Source organism: Arachis ipaensis, chromosome B07 (genome assembly GCF_000816755.2).
Source record: "Arachis ipaensis cultivar K30076 chromosome B07, Araip1.1, whole genome shotgun sequence".
NCBI classification, from domain to species: domain Eukaryota; kingdom Viridiplantae; phylum Streptophyta; class Magnoliopsida; order Fabales; family Fabaceae; genus Arachis; species Arachis ipaensis.
In genome coordinates, this window is record NC_029791.2 from 33,971,004 (window position 1) to 33,986,996 (window position 15,993).

Here is a 15,993-nt window from a genome sequence, read left to right on the forward strand (position 1 = left end):
ACAAATGCATTTGGTTGAAGAAATACATCTAATGGTTCTTATTAGATATAAATAATCATAGTAATGTTAAACACCAATAAAAAAAATTCATCATGTTAAATAATATATAAGTATCATTTTACAAATAGTTAAGAAAATTTACTATTAATAACATATTAAAATTGTCATATTGAATCATACAACTTAATGACCTATATAATATGAGAAGGAGAAAAATTTATAAAAGTTAAAATAATCTAAAATAAAATAAAAATAAATATAAAAAATATAGAAATTCAGAGGTAGCATTATTTAATAAATTACTAAATTACCTTGTCTTGTTGTTGTTGTGAAGTGTTGCTAATTTGACTCTTCTTATTTTTGGGTTGCTTTTCAACCTAACTTTTTGGGCACCTTCTAAAATTTCTCACACCATTTCTTCTTTTCAAACCTTTGACTTCTAAGGGTTGAAGGTTTGTACATTGAATTGGGATAGAAAAATTAGCATTGTTGATTTCCAATCCCAAATTTAGTTTGCAAATATCATCAACTTTTTTACTTAACTTCTCCACAACTTTTTTTCATAAAGATATGTGCTTCTTTACAATCAAAGGCTTGTGACTGTTCTTACTAACTTAGGACAGGTTTGCTTAAACCATTGTGTGCTAGTAAGACAAGTATCTTCTTCGGCTATTCTTCCATACATATCTTTTACTAATCCACTCATTGCTCCTCTTGTCCACCTTTTTAAAATATACTGATCAGGCAGTAATTTAATATTTTTAACATCTAAAACTTTGATTGTGTGACAACACAAAATGTCAAAAGTCTTAAACTTTCTACAATTATATGAAATTAAACTCAAGGAAGAATCAAATGTTACTTTAAACTCTTTACTTATTGCACAATGCAACCAGATACTCACAAACAAAGCCTTTCTCATTTACTTCTCTTATACAAGCTGTAGAATATTTGTCATACCTCTCTTGAAAAAGATCATACAATGGCAAGGTATATACTTCTGAAACCTGTTGCAATAATGGTGAACTTACCATCTTTAATCTGGGTAACTTTTATCTGGATTGAAATTCACCTTGTAGCTCATTGTATCTCTTATCATTGACAACTCCTTCAAAGTGATTGAAAAATTGAATTATGTTTAGGTTCGGTTTCATACAATTTTTGAGGTCTGCATTCAAACTTTCACTAAATTATGTACTCCGCATGTCAATAGTGAATGCATTGCTCATATAGCATCTTGCCCACTTCTCCTTTAATTTATACAAGCTCATCAACCGCTTATTTTCCTTAAGATCATAGTCATTAAATAATTTATCCCATGCTCCTTTAAAATTAGTTTCATCTACAGATTCATTCACACATGCTTTAAAGTCTTGCAGAAAAAAGAACCATTCTTCATGAAATTACCAAGATGTTTTATGCCATTTTGCATCAAATGCCAAGAACATAAAGCATGATATGTTTTAGGCATTACTTTAGCCAAACCAGTAGCCATTGCAGGAGCTTGATCTGTGAAAATAGTTTGAGGCTTCTTGTTTTTGTGTATCTTCAAAAACTCTTTAAATAGCCATTCAAATGAATCTGAACTCTCATCATAAAGAAGTGTAGCTCCAAATATCACTATCCCTTTAAAGTGATTAAATCCTACAAATACACCCAAAGGCCTACAAGCATTGTTAGTAATATATGTAGTGTTAAGAGTAACCACATCACTAAAATATTCATAATCCATGAACATTTTTGCATTAGTCCAAAAAATATTTGTTATTTGTTCTTCCAGATCTAACTGAATAGCATGAGTGAATGATGAATTTTTTAGAGATTCTTGTTGAAAATATGCTAACAAGCTGCCTGCCTCCTCATATGCCATGCTTATCATTTTTTTGGTACGGAGGTAATTTTTTTGGTCTAAACGTGTATAAGCAATGTTTTCTCTTCCACCAACTTGTCTATTCATCAATTCAAATGAAGCTCGTTGTGTGATTTCTGAGTCATCTGTCAATTCGATTTCTCGAGCTTGAACTTGAGATATTTTTCGTTGACATGCTAACATGTGAGTTGTCTGTGGAAGATGCAAAGGATGATTATGCTCATTGAAAAAATCATGAATCTCATACTTTTCAATGTCTTTAATATATCTGATTCCTAATTTTACCAAACAATTAGCCCTTATTTCAAGTCTAGGAATGACCGTCAAAAAATCCCTTTTGTCTGATTTACGAACACCTTCTTTGGCACAGACGAACCTAAGACTTAGAATTTTTTCATCTGTATTTTTGTTAGAATATTGCTTGCGGACACCAAATCCCATCCTCCCACTATAATCAAACTAAAATTGCCATGCCTCTTCTATAGTGTTAAAGGTTTTACCCAATTTAGGTAGCCAATCAAATTCTACATCTGTATTTTGGGCATTCAAGAAAATAGTAGAATCATTGGACATCCTAAAATAAAAACAAGAATCAAAAGAAAAAATATTAAAAAGTACTTTTTTAATTGTAACAAAAAAACTAATTTAAAGATTCAATTATAAGAACATGAACATTAAAAAAAAGTACTCATAGAGCATAGTTTATTAATTTTCAATCAGAAAACTTATAGCTTGAAAAAAAAATTAATGTCAAATTAAACATATTATCAAATTATTGGGAAGGAAGACTTGAGTAAGGAAATTAGATAAAAGAAAATGAGACTGAGAATAAAAGCACAAAACCTCAATGTCAAAGGAGAAGAAGCATTATCCTCAACCTGAGTTTGTAATGGCTTTCTATTAGCATCATAAGACATCATTAAAAATCAACTGCTTGAAAAGAAGAATATAATAGAAGTTCAGAAGTTTAATTTTCCAGAGAAAATGATGAAAAGGAAATAAGCGCGGGAAGATAATAAAAGTAAAAGAAGATAGAACGTGAGAATACTAAAAATAAAATGAGGTCATAATTATAATTATAATTAGGACCGTTGATTTTATCAAGAGCTGAGATCAAACATTGGATAATGTCAATTTTTTCTTCCACTAGAGAGGATCCGTTCCCTAATAAATGTGTCTTACATAACTCATTAAGTTATAGCTCACACAAAGGTGTTCCAAATGGAACCCAAACTACACATAAGCAAAAATGTTGCATTTGGGTTGGATGTTCTGTCCAAGAATCCATCAGCTAAAGCTTAGAAGTTCCATCCAAATTCCGAAGACTACTTATTCTAAGATAATTTTCTTGATAGTTTTATTGATACTTAGCATATAGTATTGGAAAATTATCAAGTGTTCCACTGTACTTTAACGGAACACCAATGTTTCGTGTATGAACAATTTACCAATTCAGCATTTGTCTTGTTCTAAAGTGGTTAAGTACAAGAATGACCTTGAATTAGAATGTGCAATGTCTGTTGTGACCAGCTGAAAATGGTTTCGGTATAAATTGATGGAATGAAAAGTAGTGAGCAGATGTTTTGTGGCTTCACAATCTGAGAAGAAGTTTAATGGAAAAAAATTGGAAAAGTGCATTTATCTCCCTTAAGGTTTCTTTGGGGCATTCTAAGTGACGGTTAGTCTGTGTCTTTAAGTGGAGGTTGTGATGTGATGCTGCTGGGGGTTAGACGGTTGTGCATTGCCAGAACAAAGTGAGGTATTCGTGTTTGTTCTAAGTAAGGTACAAAAGTTTATTTTATTTTGCAATTGTTGGCTTCGTGTGCTATGTTGTTGCGGTCGGTCAAATTAGAGGGCCAAAAATTACAGTGTGTATGGTTGATTGGGGGTTCTGCAGTTGGGGTTTTTATTTGTGACATGTATTTATGATGAGGCAACGAAAGTAAGTGTAGATTCCCATTAGCATTATGCAGGTAGTTAAACATTTCACTGGTTAGTAAGGGAAAGAAAAATTAGTGTGTATTGGTTTAGTAGGATACTATAAGAAAGATCGTGTATGTCAAGAAGAGCAGTGAAAGGCGTGTCAGTGGATAGCTAAAATGTCGGATCTTGATAGGCATTATTTAGATAGAATGTCGAGGTGGTAGTACTTGTGTGTGAATAACCATTCATAACATCCCAAAGACGTCAGATTAAAGAAGTTGTTAGTTGTAAAATAGGAATTTTAGCAAAATATGTTACTTGTTTTTGTTGGAGGTTAGACTATAGTGGTTCGAGTGTGTATCATGGTTGCATAGATATGTTATTTGTTTTAGTTCATGCTAGTGTTCTGTACATGGGTATTAGTTTCTAATTTTGGCTTGACTGATGTTGTGGATTAATTTTTTTTTTAGGAAGAGGGGTTGGATATTGAGATGGAGGAAGATGGCTACGATGAAGATTCTTTTAACCAAGCACCAGGTAATTTTAGCATGTCACCAGAGGCAGGTTTGTTAAGTGCAGAGGATGTGCTGAAGTTGGAGTTTAGTTGTCTAGAAGAGGCAACAATTTTTTATGAAGAGTATAGCCGAGCAAAGGGTTTTACGATACGACAAGAGAAGAAATTGAAGAATAAGAAAGGGGAGTTTGTTAGGTACACATATTTGTGCAACCGATAAAGTTACATAGACAAAAAAAAGGCTAGAGAAGCAGGATAGGAAGAGGGAACACAAGGTTATTACTCGGTGTGGATGTCCTGGTGAAATGCGGATAAAACTAAATAGTGAGACAGGGAAGTGGTTTGTGTCATGCTTTGTGGAAGATCATAACCATGAGCTACTGCCCGAGAAATTTGTAGACTACTTACCTTTACATTGAAAGTTTCTGATGTTGATATAACTCACATGAATAGCTTGAGGCAAGTTGGGATCTCGATTCTAAATATATACAAGTCATTTACCGCACAGGCTGGTGGGTTCAATCTTGTTCCTTTTACCAAAAGAGACCTTCACAATGAGGCTAAGCGGCAGAGGCTATTGCAAAATGGTGATGTTAATGCAGCGTTAAGGATGTTGGAGCGGCCGGGGGGATGCCGGTGCAGATGAAAAACTCTTCTGGAGGTATGAGGTCGGTCCGGGGCAAAACATGTGTGATATCTTTTGGAGTGATGGTTGTAGCCAGGATGACTACAACATTTTTGGGGATGTTTTGGCCTTTGATGCCACTTATGGCAGGAACAAGTACAATCTCCCAATGATTTTCTTTTCTCGAGTTAACCATCACAAACAAACTTGCGTGTTTGCAACTACAATGGTCTCGTGCGAGTCACAGGAATCATATGTTTGGGTATTGCACACCTTCTTGCAATGCGTGAAGGGCAAATCTCCCAGGGGTGATAATAGACGATGATCGATCGACAAGGTTAGCTATTCAGGAGGTCTTCTCAGGTGCCTATCACTGGCTATGTGCTTGGCATCTATTGAAGAATACGACATCGAACGTGTGTCAGACACGGTTCATGACCTTGTTTAGGCATTGTATGCTGGCTGTCTTGGAGGTAGAGGAGTTTGAGAAACACTGGGAGGCAATGATGGAGGAGTGCGGTGTAAGGGAAGTGGCGTGGGTAAATGATATTTACAAGAAGAAGTCCTCGTGGGCCACGACATACATAAGTGGGAGGTTCTTTACTGGTATTAGAATATCCTCTCGTTGTGAGTCGATCCATGCAAAGCTAGGCAGGTTTGTGGAAAGAAGATACGACATCTTTGAGTTTGTAATGAATTTTCAGTGTTGTGTTGATTTCCTAAGAGACAATGAGGAGGAGCTAAATTTTCGGTCATCGTATGGGACCCCAGTCCTTCAGATGCAATTCCCAGAGCTTGAGAAGTTTGGTACGATGAATTTTACCAAGGAAATTTTTTCAAGATATCGTGAGTCTTTTAAGAGGTGCGTTAGGGTGACCATATTGGAATGCATAGAGCGTGAGGAGGGTTGCATATATGTGACACAGAAGTATCATAGACCGCAGATGCGGTGAAATGTACACCATGTAGTCGCGCATGATTCATTCAGATGTAGTTGTCTCAGGATGGAGTCATTCGGACTGCCATATGTGCACATTCTAGCGATACTGGTAAGGTTAGATATGGAGTTGTTGCTGAAGAGCCTTGTCCTGAAGCGATGGTCGAAGTGGCCAAAGGATGATGCTGCTTAGGAAGGCCTGAGTTGCCGAACTCGTGATGCTGTTGCATTGTATCAAAGTCAGGTTGGTGTGTTCCTCCAGCACTGCAAACGTTTTGCCAAAGTTACATCTGTTAGAGAGGAGGACTTTAGGCATTATGTTGAAAAGGTTGTTCGGGACACGCATATGTTAGAGAAAAGGAGCTTTCTTAAGTTCCATGGTGTGGCACGTGTGGCTGTGTAGGCCATAGGCGAACTCGATGTCCAAATGTCGGACCTCCAACAGTGCCAAGTAACCTGGAGGCGTCAACTCGGGAAAAGCAAACTTCACCCGGATAGGTAAATAGCCTTGTTAATATGGTTTATTTTGACTTCAAAATTCATGTTGGGACCATTCTGTATTATTTTTCCTACTTTACAATTGTTTGTCAATTTCATTTTGTATTTCTTTCGCTAGTTAACAAGTGATAATAATTGATGATGTTTAATTTTATGCGTAAGTATTTGTCGATACATAAATGTGGTTGTCAGGATGATGTGGTTTGTTAATGATAAATAGGACCAGGGAGTTGGTCCAATTGAATTGAATCCCACTAAGACAGTTGACTTCCCACTCATGTTTAAAAGTATCATATGATGACTGAATCAAAGGAGCAAGGTTGTATACAGAATTGTTCGTTGGACATGTTGTTGAACATGCTTATGGTCTATATTGTTAGAGGTGGTTCGTTAGGGTCCGTTAGACACTAGCTGAATTTAGGTGGTTGGAAGGATTTAGGAGAAAGAATGTATCTAATTCCCAGGTTTTCTTGCAGGTATCTTAACTTCTGCTGCACAAAAAGTTATACTTGTTTCCTACTTTAATGATCTCGTATTGTTGTTTGTTAAGGTAAAGGTAGTATGTGTAAGGGTAAACCAATGAAATGATTGAAGATAAATACAAATAATGCTAAATATTGGGTTATACTGAATTAAGAGAAATGGATGTAGAATTTGATGTATATATTTATCACTTACTCGTTTTTAAAAATGCATCTGACTCTAGATATTAATCAGTGGCTCAGAATTGAGAAACATTAATCTTGTAATATTTAGTATTAGTCTGCAAACTTATATTTCTTTACGTAACATTGTGACTCCTTTACCGGAGACATACAGAAGGAAACTATGTGCTTAGCAAGTTGCTTTCTATTTGTTTACTTGATCAACAGTTTAAATTCTTTATTTCGTTCAGTAACAACGTTGATCGGCAAAATAAAGGCTCCAATATTTTCAATTAAGACTCAAAGGCTTTGATAGTTTTATGTTTTGGTATGATGTAGGTCTTGATTTTAGAGTTATGAAGTTGTAGTGTATGCTAGTTATCCATGAATTATTCCATATTTTAGTAAAGTAATTGACAATAAGTTATTATTTAATCTAATACATCACACTGGACTTCAAGAAATACCTACTTATTACATAAGTAGCATAAGAGAATAAAGGGATAAAAGCTTCACATATAGTTGTTAAATGAAATAAAAAAAACATGGGTTGCAAAATAAATACTATTTTAATAAAATAGTAGAGTAAAAAAATCAATGTATCAAAACACAATTATATAAAATAATTTTTTCTTAAATATACAGACCAAAACATAGTAATACGTCTTATTAGCATAGTTGAATTCGTATTTCAATCGCAAAACTTGTGCAACGCAAGAATGAAAAAGCATGGACCAATATGAGTCCATTCCATATATATAACGATACTCTACCGTACAGAATGTTATACATCGTTACACATAGACACATCTATGGTTTACACATAACATACGAGGATTTCAAGCAATAGACAAACAATGAAAATAGGATCTATACGAAAAAAAGATCATTTGAAAAAAAGAGTCATAAGCATTCAGACTCCACATAAATTGTAATCAAGCTACAGATTGATGTCATAAATCTTCTAATGATCAGGAAGTATAGAGCCTTTAAGATGTGTTACATAAAAATTTCTCTTTCAGATCTTGCATTGGTGATATGCTTAACCGCACTGAGGATATTATGATACCTCATTGCTTTAAGTGGAGAAGGTTAGTAAACATTTCAGACACAATGAACTTACTAATGCAAACGGCATTTCAACAGCAGCCTTAAATATGTGATTACATACATATTTTGTTACATAAATATTTCAAATGTCCATGTTGACGACCTCAAAACAAATAAGTCATATTACATAAATATTCCACCTAATAACCAGGAGCACAGATGCCAAAAGAAATAAGTAACATTACATGCTCATATCCCTTGGAACCAAAATGTCACTTTACTACTATGTAGCTATTATACACCCTTCAACGTTCCTTTATATTAGCTAGTCATAATCTACATGCATTAACAAATATTTCACAACAGCAAATGGACTATTTGAATGTAGTTGCGTGACAGAATCCACATGTCTATACAAAAATTTCACAATAGTACATGGATTTTAACGCAAACGTTGTAACGTTAAAAAGAGTGTGAAGGTTCAAAAGGCTGCCAAGACATTTCCGATGTTGAACGCACTAGACTTCTCGGCAGGTATGTCGTGGTCATCAGGGTACCAAGGCAGGAGGGCCAACCAATGAGCTCTAAAGACTTTCGGCCATGACATCAATGTAGCCCCCTACCTCATTCATTTTGGACCATACTATGTTTGCAGCAGTTTTCATCCTAACAGAGTTAGTGTCTCCCTAGGAAGAAACAATACCACATCAAAGTGACACGAGTGAAACAAGAAATGATGCATAACCAACATTTTATGACTAGCAAGAAAGTCTACAAAGGCGGTGCATATCGTCAGTGAGCTTATCTTGCCGAATATGGTGCCCTCTTACTGCAACCAGTGTAACATTCGAACTCTGCTCTGGTAGCTACAGATAACAAGTTAGGAGGTGTCAACACGAAATATACTTCGCCGCAAACTCAGCGTGGTGCTACATGTACTGCGAGTAAAGAACCATAAATGTTGAAATGCATGTACCCACCTGCTCAACAACCATCGGTGACACCATCTCCAGCGGTTCCCCCCTTCTTTCTTCTCTTCTCCTTCGTCTTATCCCATTCTTACTTGCACTTACCTTCATCTTCTTCGTCTTCTTCCCAAGGTTTCATTTCTTAATCTCTTCTACTTTTTAATTTTTCTTTTGTTTGTTGCATTTAAATATTTTAATTATTCTTAGTTGCATTTTAGTTTTATTCTTTGTAGTTTACTCTTAGTTCTCTTTCTTCCTCTTATATTCTTGCATTGTTTTTAAAGTTTCAAATTCAAATTTTATGAGTTGATAGATTATGTTAGTGTCTCTTGGATTGTTGGGTGTTGCTATGGTGGTTGGCATCTTACTTTTGGTTTATTACACACTTGGGTTGTCAAGCTTGTTTGTTGTTTATAATGTGCACACCAAGTGTTTAGCGACGGATTTACTTAGCGACCAATTTAGCGACCGATACTCTTTGGTGAAGGTTTGATGGCCTTATTAAAGAATCAGTCGCTAAAATCGGTCACTAATGGTTAGCGACCGAAGTTGGTCGCTATTTTCTAATTAGCGACCTAGGTTTTAGCGACCACCAAAATCGGTCACTATTCCAATAATTTCTTCATTTCTTGTAGTGGTACTCTCTCCTAACCCATCAATAATATAACTATCAATTTTCTCAAACCATTCATCCAAACTATTTATTCATCATTTCAAATCCATAATACACTAAACCAACATCAAATATTTTATAAAGGGTAGGTCTTTCGTGGCTAAGGTTATAGTGGTTAAGAGTGGCTAAGTTTTGACTGACCAATAAACACATGACATGTGGAGAATTGGGTGCAAGTTGTTAGTGAGAGTGATAGGCGCTTATTGTTAGTGATTACTATAGGGCAAAAGTGAAAATAAACTGAACAAAATGATGTGTAGATCATGTGAGCCTTTTATTTGAAGAAAAAAACTTGTTAGTGTTTCTTGAGTGGATAACTCCAAAACTTCAATGGTTAGGCCTCTGAAAATCCATTATAATGTTGGATCAATAAGAAGTCTTGAACTGTTAATGAATGAGGGTAATCCGAAAAAAAAACAAGAACTAAATCATGTGATATTTATGTGAGCTCTTACTATTAATGTATTTGTGACATGAATTACATGAGAATATAAATCTATAAAGTGTTTAAATTTTATAAGAAAATATTATTATTTTGAATAAAAATAACTATTAAACAATATTTTTGATATTATTATTATTATTATTATTATTATTATTATTAAAAAATTTTTGGAGATTAGTAATTTTTAATAGTTTTGCCCATCTTTAGGTCAATATAAATACTAAATTATTGTTAACAGATAAATTTTATTAATTTATGTGTTCAAACTCTAAAAATTTGAGTGCAAATGGTAATAATTCACGTGTGCAAAACTTTGATAAATATAGGTGCAAACTATATTTATTGTGTACAAAATCTCTATAAATATATATACAAATTATTACCGACTAAGTGCTGGCAAAAAATGATAATACTTGTTAGTCATGTAGTATTGTTCTTATTAAAAATCTTCATAATAGTTTTATTAATAAGATTTACTTTTTTACTTTGTGAATCCACTAAAGATGGCATCCATAAATCTTGAATTCATAATGTCATACCTTCGATAATTTACTTAAATAAACTAGTTGAAAATCAATCATACCAGATTGTCTTAAAACTAAATTCACTGTTAATTTTTTGTGTCCTCTCCATATTTATATAAAGCGTGGTCTTTGAATAAAATTTTAAAGAAACAAATATAAAAGCTGCAAAACTACCACGACTTGTGAAGTAAATTTGTTAGTTTTTATTTAACTAAAAATTCTTTGTTTTTTTAATTTGTATATCCATGATTATGCATATTATTTGTTAATTCCTCTAACCCGAATGCAGCAACCATGTCTGTCCAATACTGGTCAAACTTCTCTACCTCAAAATGACCATACACAGCAGTCTTAAATGCAGCACAAAAATTATTATCCTTAATATTCAAAACAGCAATCTCCGCTAGGTGCCAGGTGCAAAGTCGATGCGTGGCATTAGGGAATTTTGTCTTAATAGCCTCCTTCGTTGACTCGTCTCCATCTGTAATCACAACTTTGGGCTATTTTTGATGCATGACTTCAAGAAAAGTGCCTAGCAACCACTTATTAGATGGAATTTTCTCATCCTCCAGCAACTCGAAACTAGAAATTATTGTCTGTTGGTGGTGATTAGTGTCAGAAAATATCACTAAAGGCCAGTTGTACAGATTCTTTCTATACGTCAAATCAAAGGCCAACACGTCACCAAAGCACTCATAGTCATACTACATCACCCCGTCCGACCAAACCAGGTGACCAAGGTGGTTTTCGGGACAATATGTATACATCACAAAAGCTAATGGATCCACCTCAATTTTTCCCTTCAAATAACTTATTGCTGCTACCGCATCTCCCTGAACGATCTGAGAGAGACGTACATTGTCGATATAGTTATAAATGTCCTTTATGAAGTGCAAGTTTCAATAGCCACCAGACAAATATGCAAAGAACCCCATAATCTGACTGGTCTGGAATCCTACTTCATGCATACTATGAATGTGGGCTTTATCACCTTCGTTGATGTTGCGGTAGGATGCCATGACATTAGTGAAAGCAGACAAAGTCAAATCATGATTATGATCTTGAACAAATGTCTTCATCCTCCACTTGTCACTCTGTTTGTCGAAGAACACAACGAACTTCGCATTGCAGTTGGTCCTTGTCTCCATGATAAACTACTATTTTATGATTTATCTTGTGCTCAATTGAGTGTTTTTATCAATTCTTCACCCACTTATTCATATAATTTGCATGGTTTTGCAATTCCTTCCTTATTATGTGATAAATGTGAAAACATGTTTCCTATGCCTTAAAAATATTTATTTTAATTATCCTTTATTACCATTCGATGCCGTGATCCGTGTGTTGAGTATTTTTAGACTTTATAAGGCAGGAATGGCTTAGAGTACAGAAAGGAAACATGCAAAAATGGAAGGAACGCACAAAATGGAGTTTTGAAGAAAATGGCAGCGACGCGTATGCATGGACGACGTGAACGCGTGCCTAGCGCAAAATGGCCTCGACGTGCACGCGTGAATGAAGCAGACGCGTGACTAGCGCGAAACATAACTGACGTGTATGCATGACTGATGCGTACGCGTGAAAAGGAAAATCTCCAATTGACGCGCACGCGTGACCCACGCACACGCGTGACAGACGCCACGTGCAGGAATCTGTAGAAAACACCCTCAGTGATTTCTGGGCCCCTTTTTGGCCCAGATCCAAGCCCAGAAACACAGAATAGAGGCTGGAGAATAAAGGACTCAAATCATTCATTCATCATCATAATTGAAACAACATTCATAATTCATAATTTGAGGTTTTTAGATGTAGCTTTTAGAGAGAGAGGCTCTCTCCTTTCTCTTAGGATTTAGGATTAGGATTAGGATTTAGGATTTCTATTATGATTAGGCTACTTCTCTTCATTCCAGGTTCAATGTTCCTTTAATTTATTTTCTACTTTTATTTATTCTATTACTTTAGTTGTTATTTACCTTTTCAATTTGGTTTATGAACTTTTCCATGTTAGAATTGATTTTTTTATTTAATATAATTCGAGGTATTTCAGATTTATGATTGCTTTCTTTAATTTATGATATAAATAATTTGGATTTTTCCCATCTTGGCTTTGGTTGAGTAATTGGTGACACTTAAGTTATTAAACTCAGCTGTTGATTAATATTTGAAGCTTGCTGGTTGATTTGGATCCCTCTAAAGCTAGTCTTTCCTTAGGAGTTGACTAGGACTTGAGGAATCAAGTTGATTGGTCCACTTGATGTTCCTTTATTTAGTAAGGGTTAACGAAGTGGGAGCAATAAACAATTATCATCACACCTGATAAGGATAACTAGGATAAGATTTCCAGTTCTCATACCTTGCCAAGAGTTTTTCTAGTAATTAATTTACTTTATTGCTAATTTATTCTCCTTGTTCCCTATTTCAAAAACCCAAAAATATACAATTTCATAACCAATAATAAATCATACTTCCCTGCAATTCCTTGAGAGACGACTCGAGGTTTAAATACTTCGGTTATAAATTTTATTGGGTTTTGTTACTTGTGACAACTAAAAGTTTTGTACGAAAGGATTCTTTGCTGGTTTAGAAACTATACTTACAACGTGAATTTATTTGCAAAAATTCTTTACTAGCAGGAAATCAGTTCGTCAAAATGGCGCCATTGCCGGGGAATTGCAACTGTGTGCCTTATTATTGGTTATTGTAAATATTTTCTTTTACCTGTTTATTTTTTTTATTTTCGTTTTTAATTTTTATTAGCTACCATGAATTCTCACCCCTATCGCTTTGAGTTTGGTTCCAATGTTGTTGCAAGGAATGGAAATTATAGTAGGAACATGCATCAAGGTCAAAACAATCAGAGATGGACAGAGCCACGACGATCTGATCAACCCTTTAGGCAACAACACCTTCCAAAGTATCGTGGACGACGACCATTCTACAATGCATGCTGAGGCAATAGTTATGGTGGACTCTTTCGTGACAACCAACACCCACAAAATTACTTTGGTCAAGAGCCATTCCAAGGTGCGTACCAAGATGATAGATATGGTGGACCCCCTTGTAGTTACCAACAAGTCCCACCATATGCCTATGAACCACCTCCTCAACATAGCTTTGAACCACCACACTCACAAGCCACCTACCACTATTCACCTCCATATTACCCTAACCCATATCCACCCCAATTCCAATCCAATTACTCCCGAGAACCACCACTTCCCTGTGCACCATGTCCATATCCATCGACCCAAGAATCAAAGAAGCGTCTCAAGGAAATAGTGGAAAAATTTCATGCAACCCTTCACCAACTGGAGCAAGCGATCAATCGACTACCTTTCCGACGTCCGGACACTCAAGAAATCCCATGGCTTCATGTGGACAATCTAATGAAGAACGTAGCATGAAGGAGATACTAGAAACTCTGATGGACAGTAAGGAGCATGACTTTGTACTGGAACAAGTGGAGGAAGCCGAAATTATCGAAGAAGAAGAATTTGTTGAAGACTTAGGAGATGCTGAACCTCCATGGGAATCCAGAATTGTGGAGAATTCTGTCAAGAAATTTGCAATTGATGCTAAGGAGCATAGTGCACAACCCCCAAAGCAGGTATCTTATGAAGAATTGGATGAAACAACTCAAGAAGCGAGTTTCCTTGATAATGATAATCACGAGTCAAGTTCTCCTAGTAATGAACTCGCATCCGCAAGTGAATTCTTTGAGAAAGAAGAATCTTCCCCAAGTGAATACAAAGATGATGCTGAGGTAGATTTTTCTCAACCTCCAACTTATGACTTGAGTGATGAGGAAGAAATCGAAAACTTTGATCAAGACGTGGTTTCAGTTGAAGAAGTTTGCAAAGAAGTGGAAGAATTCACAGAGGAACACAAGGGAGTGGAGCTTGCAAAACCACTGGAAACACCTATCCCAAGGCCGTTACCACCCAATACAAACTTCAAGTGGGTAAAATTCTTAGCCTTTATCTTTACTTTTCCACTTGAATATGGTTTGCTTGAAAGAGATGTCCAGCTCAGAGCTCTTTGCGGCTTTAAGAGTAAGAGGGAAATGGTTCGTACTCAGAACTGGTATGCAAGATTCAATGAGGTTCCACGCTTCAATTTGAAGTGCAAGGATTGGTATCAAGTTCGATTGAATGGGTCTCGGAAAATGTTTGGTCATCTTAGTGAGAATTTAAATTCCGTACCGCCCGGTTGGAAAAATGTAGATCAAGACAAAGACGGGTACAAAAGCAAGGTTTGGGACCCTGGGATTTATTCTGATAATCAACACCCCTGGAGCCTGAAAACCTGCTTTAAACTTCTTGAAGTTTTTACGTGCCTAGTTTGGGACCCCAGAGGCTATTGGAATTCTAAATACTGGTGGAGATTTCTGGATGAGTTCAAGCATAAGCCACCATAACAGGAAGCTCACCAGAATGTCCAACTTAAGGACTTTAACTAAAAGTGCTAGGTGGGAGACAACCCACCATGGTATGATCGTTCTTTTTTCAATTTTAATTTAATTTCGTTTTGTTTATTTTTAAGTTTTATTTTATTTTATTTTATTGAACTTGGAATTATTCATAACATTCACATCAGCATTGCATTTTGCATTTTGCATAAAAAAACAAAAAAAACAAAAAAAAAGAAAAAAGTCTTACCACGCGTGCGTGCAGGCCACGCGTGGGCGTCGAATCAAAATCGACGTCAAAATCCAACGCCCAGAAAGTTCAGCTGGAATCGTGCGACTGGTGTGCGTTAGGCACAATTTGGGCCACGTGTTCGCATCAACGACACGAACGCGTCACTTTCACTTCACACACACCACGCGAAAGCGTGAGCGACGCGTACACGTCACGTGAAAATTATTGCCCCCACAATTGAAACAGAGAGTTGCGCCAAAAAGACGCTGGATTTGTGTGTTTAGCACAATTCTGAGTGACGCGTACGCGTCCTTTTCATTATCCCATGCTCACGCGTTCGCGTCAATGACGCTTTCGCATCGTTGCATCTCTGCCTCAACCACGCGTTCGCGTGACCCACGCGTCCGCGTGGATTTGAATCCACTTAACCCATTCCACGCGAAACCCTAGCTCCCCGCGTCACCATTTCCCCCTCCCCTACCTTACAGCCTTCTCTCTTCTCCCCTGCACCCACCACCGACCAGCCGCCGCGAGCACCAGCAGCACCACCGCGCCCTCCCGTCGCCGAACAACCCTCGCCACCCCCTCCCTTCCCTTCCTTTCTTCCTCTTCTCCCCCTTCCACCCTTCTCCCTCCACTGCCCCTTCCACTGCATCACCGAGGCACCACCGCACCACCAAGC

General features: G+C 36.4%; 1 protein-coding gene across 1 annotated transcript; it reads left to right on the forward strand.

Moving 5' to 3' along the window:
* Positions 3,838 to 5,885, forward strand: LOC107607116 (protein FAR1-RELATED SEQUENCE 5-like). Its single transcript, XM_016309099.1, has 5 exons — positions 3,838 to 3,843; positions 4,264 to 4,502; positions 4,761 to 4,943; positions 5,026 to 5,088; positions 5,225 to 5,885. The coding sequence occupies exons 1-5, from the start codon at positions 3,838 to 3,840 to the stop codon at positions 5,883 to 5,885; spliced, it is 1,152 nt and encodes a 383-aa protein (XP_016164585.1).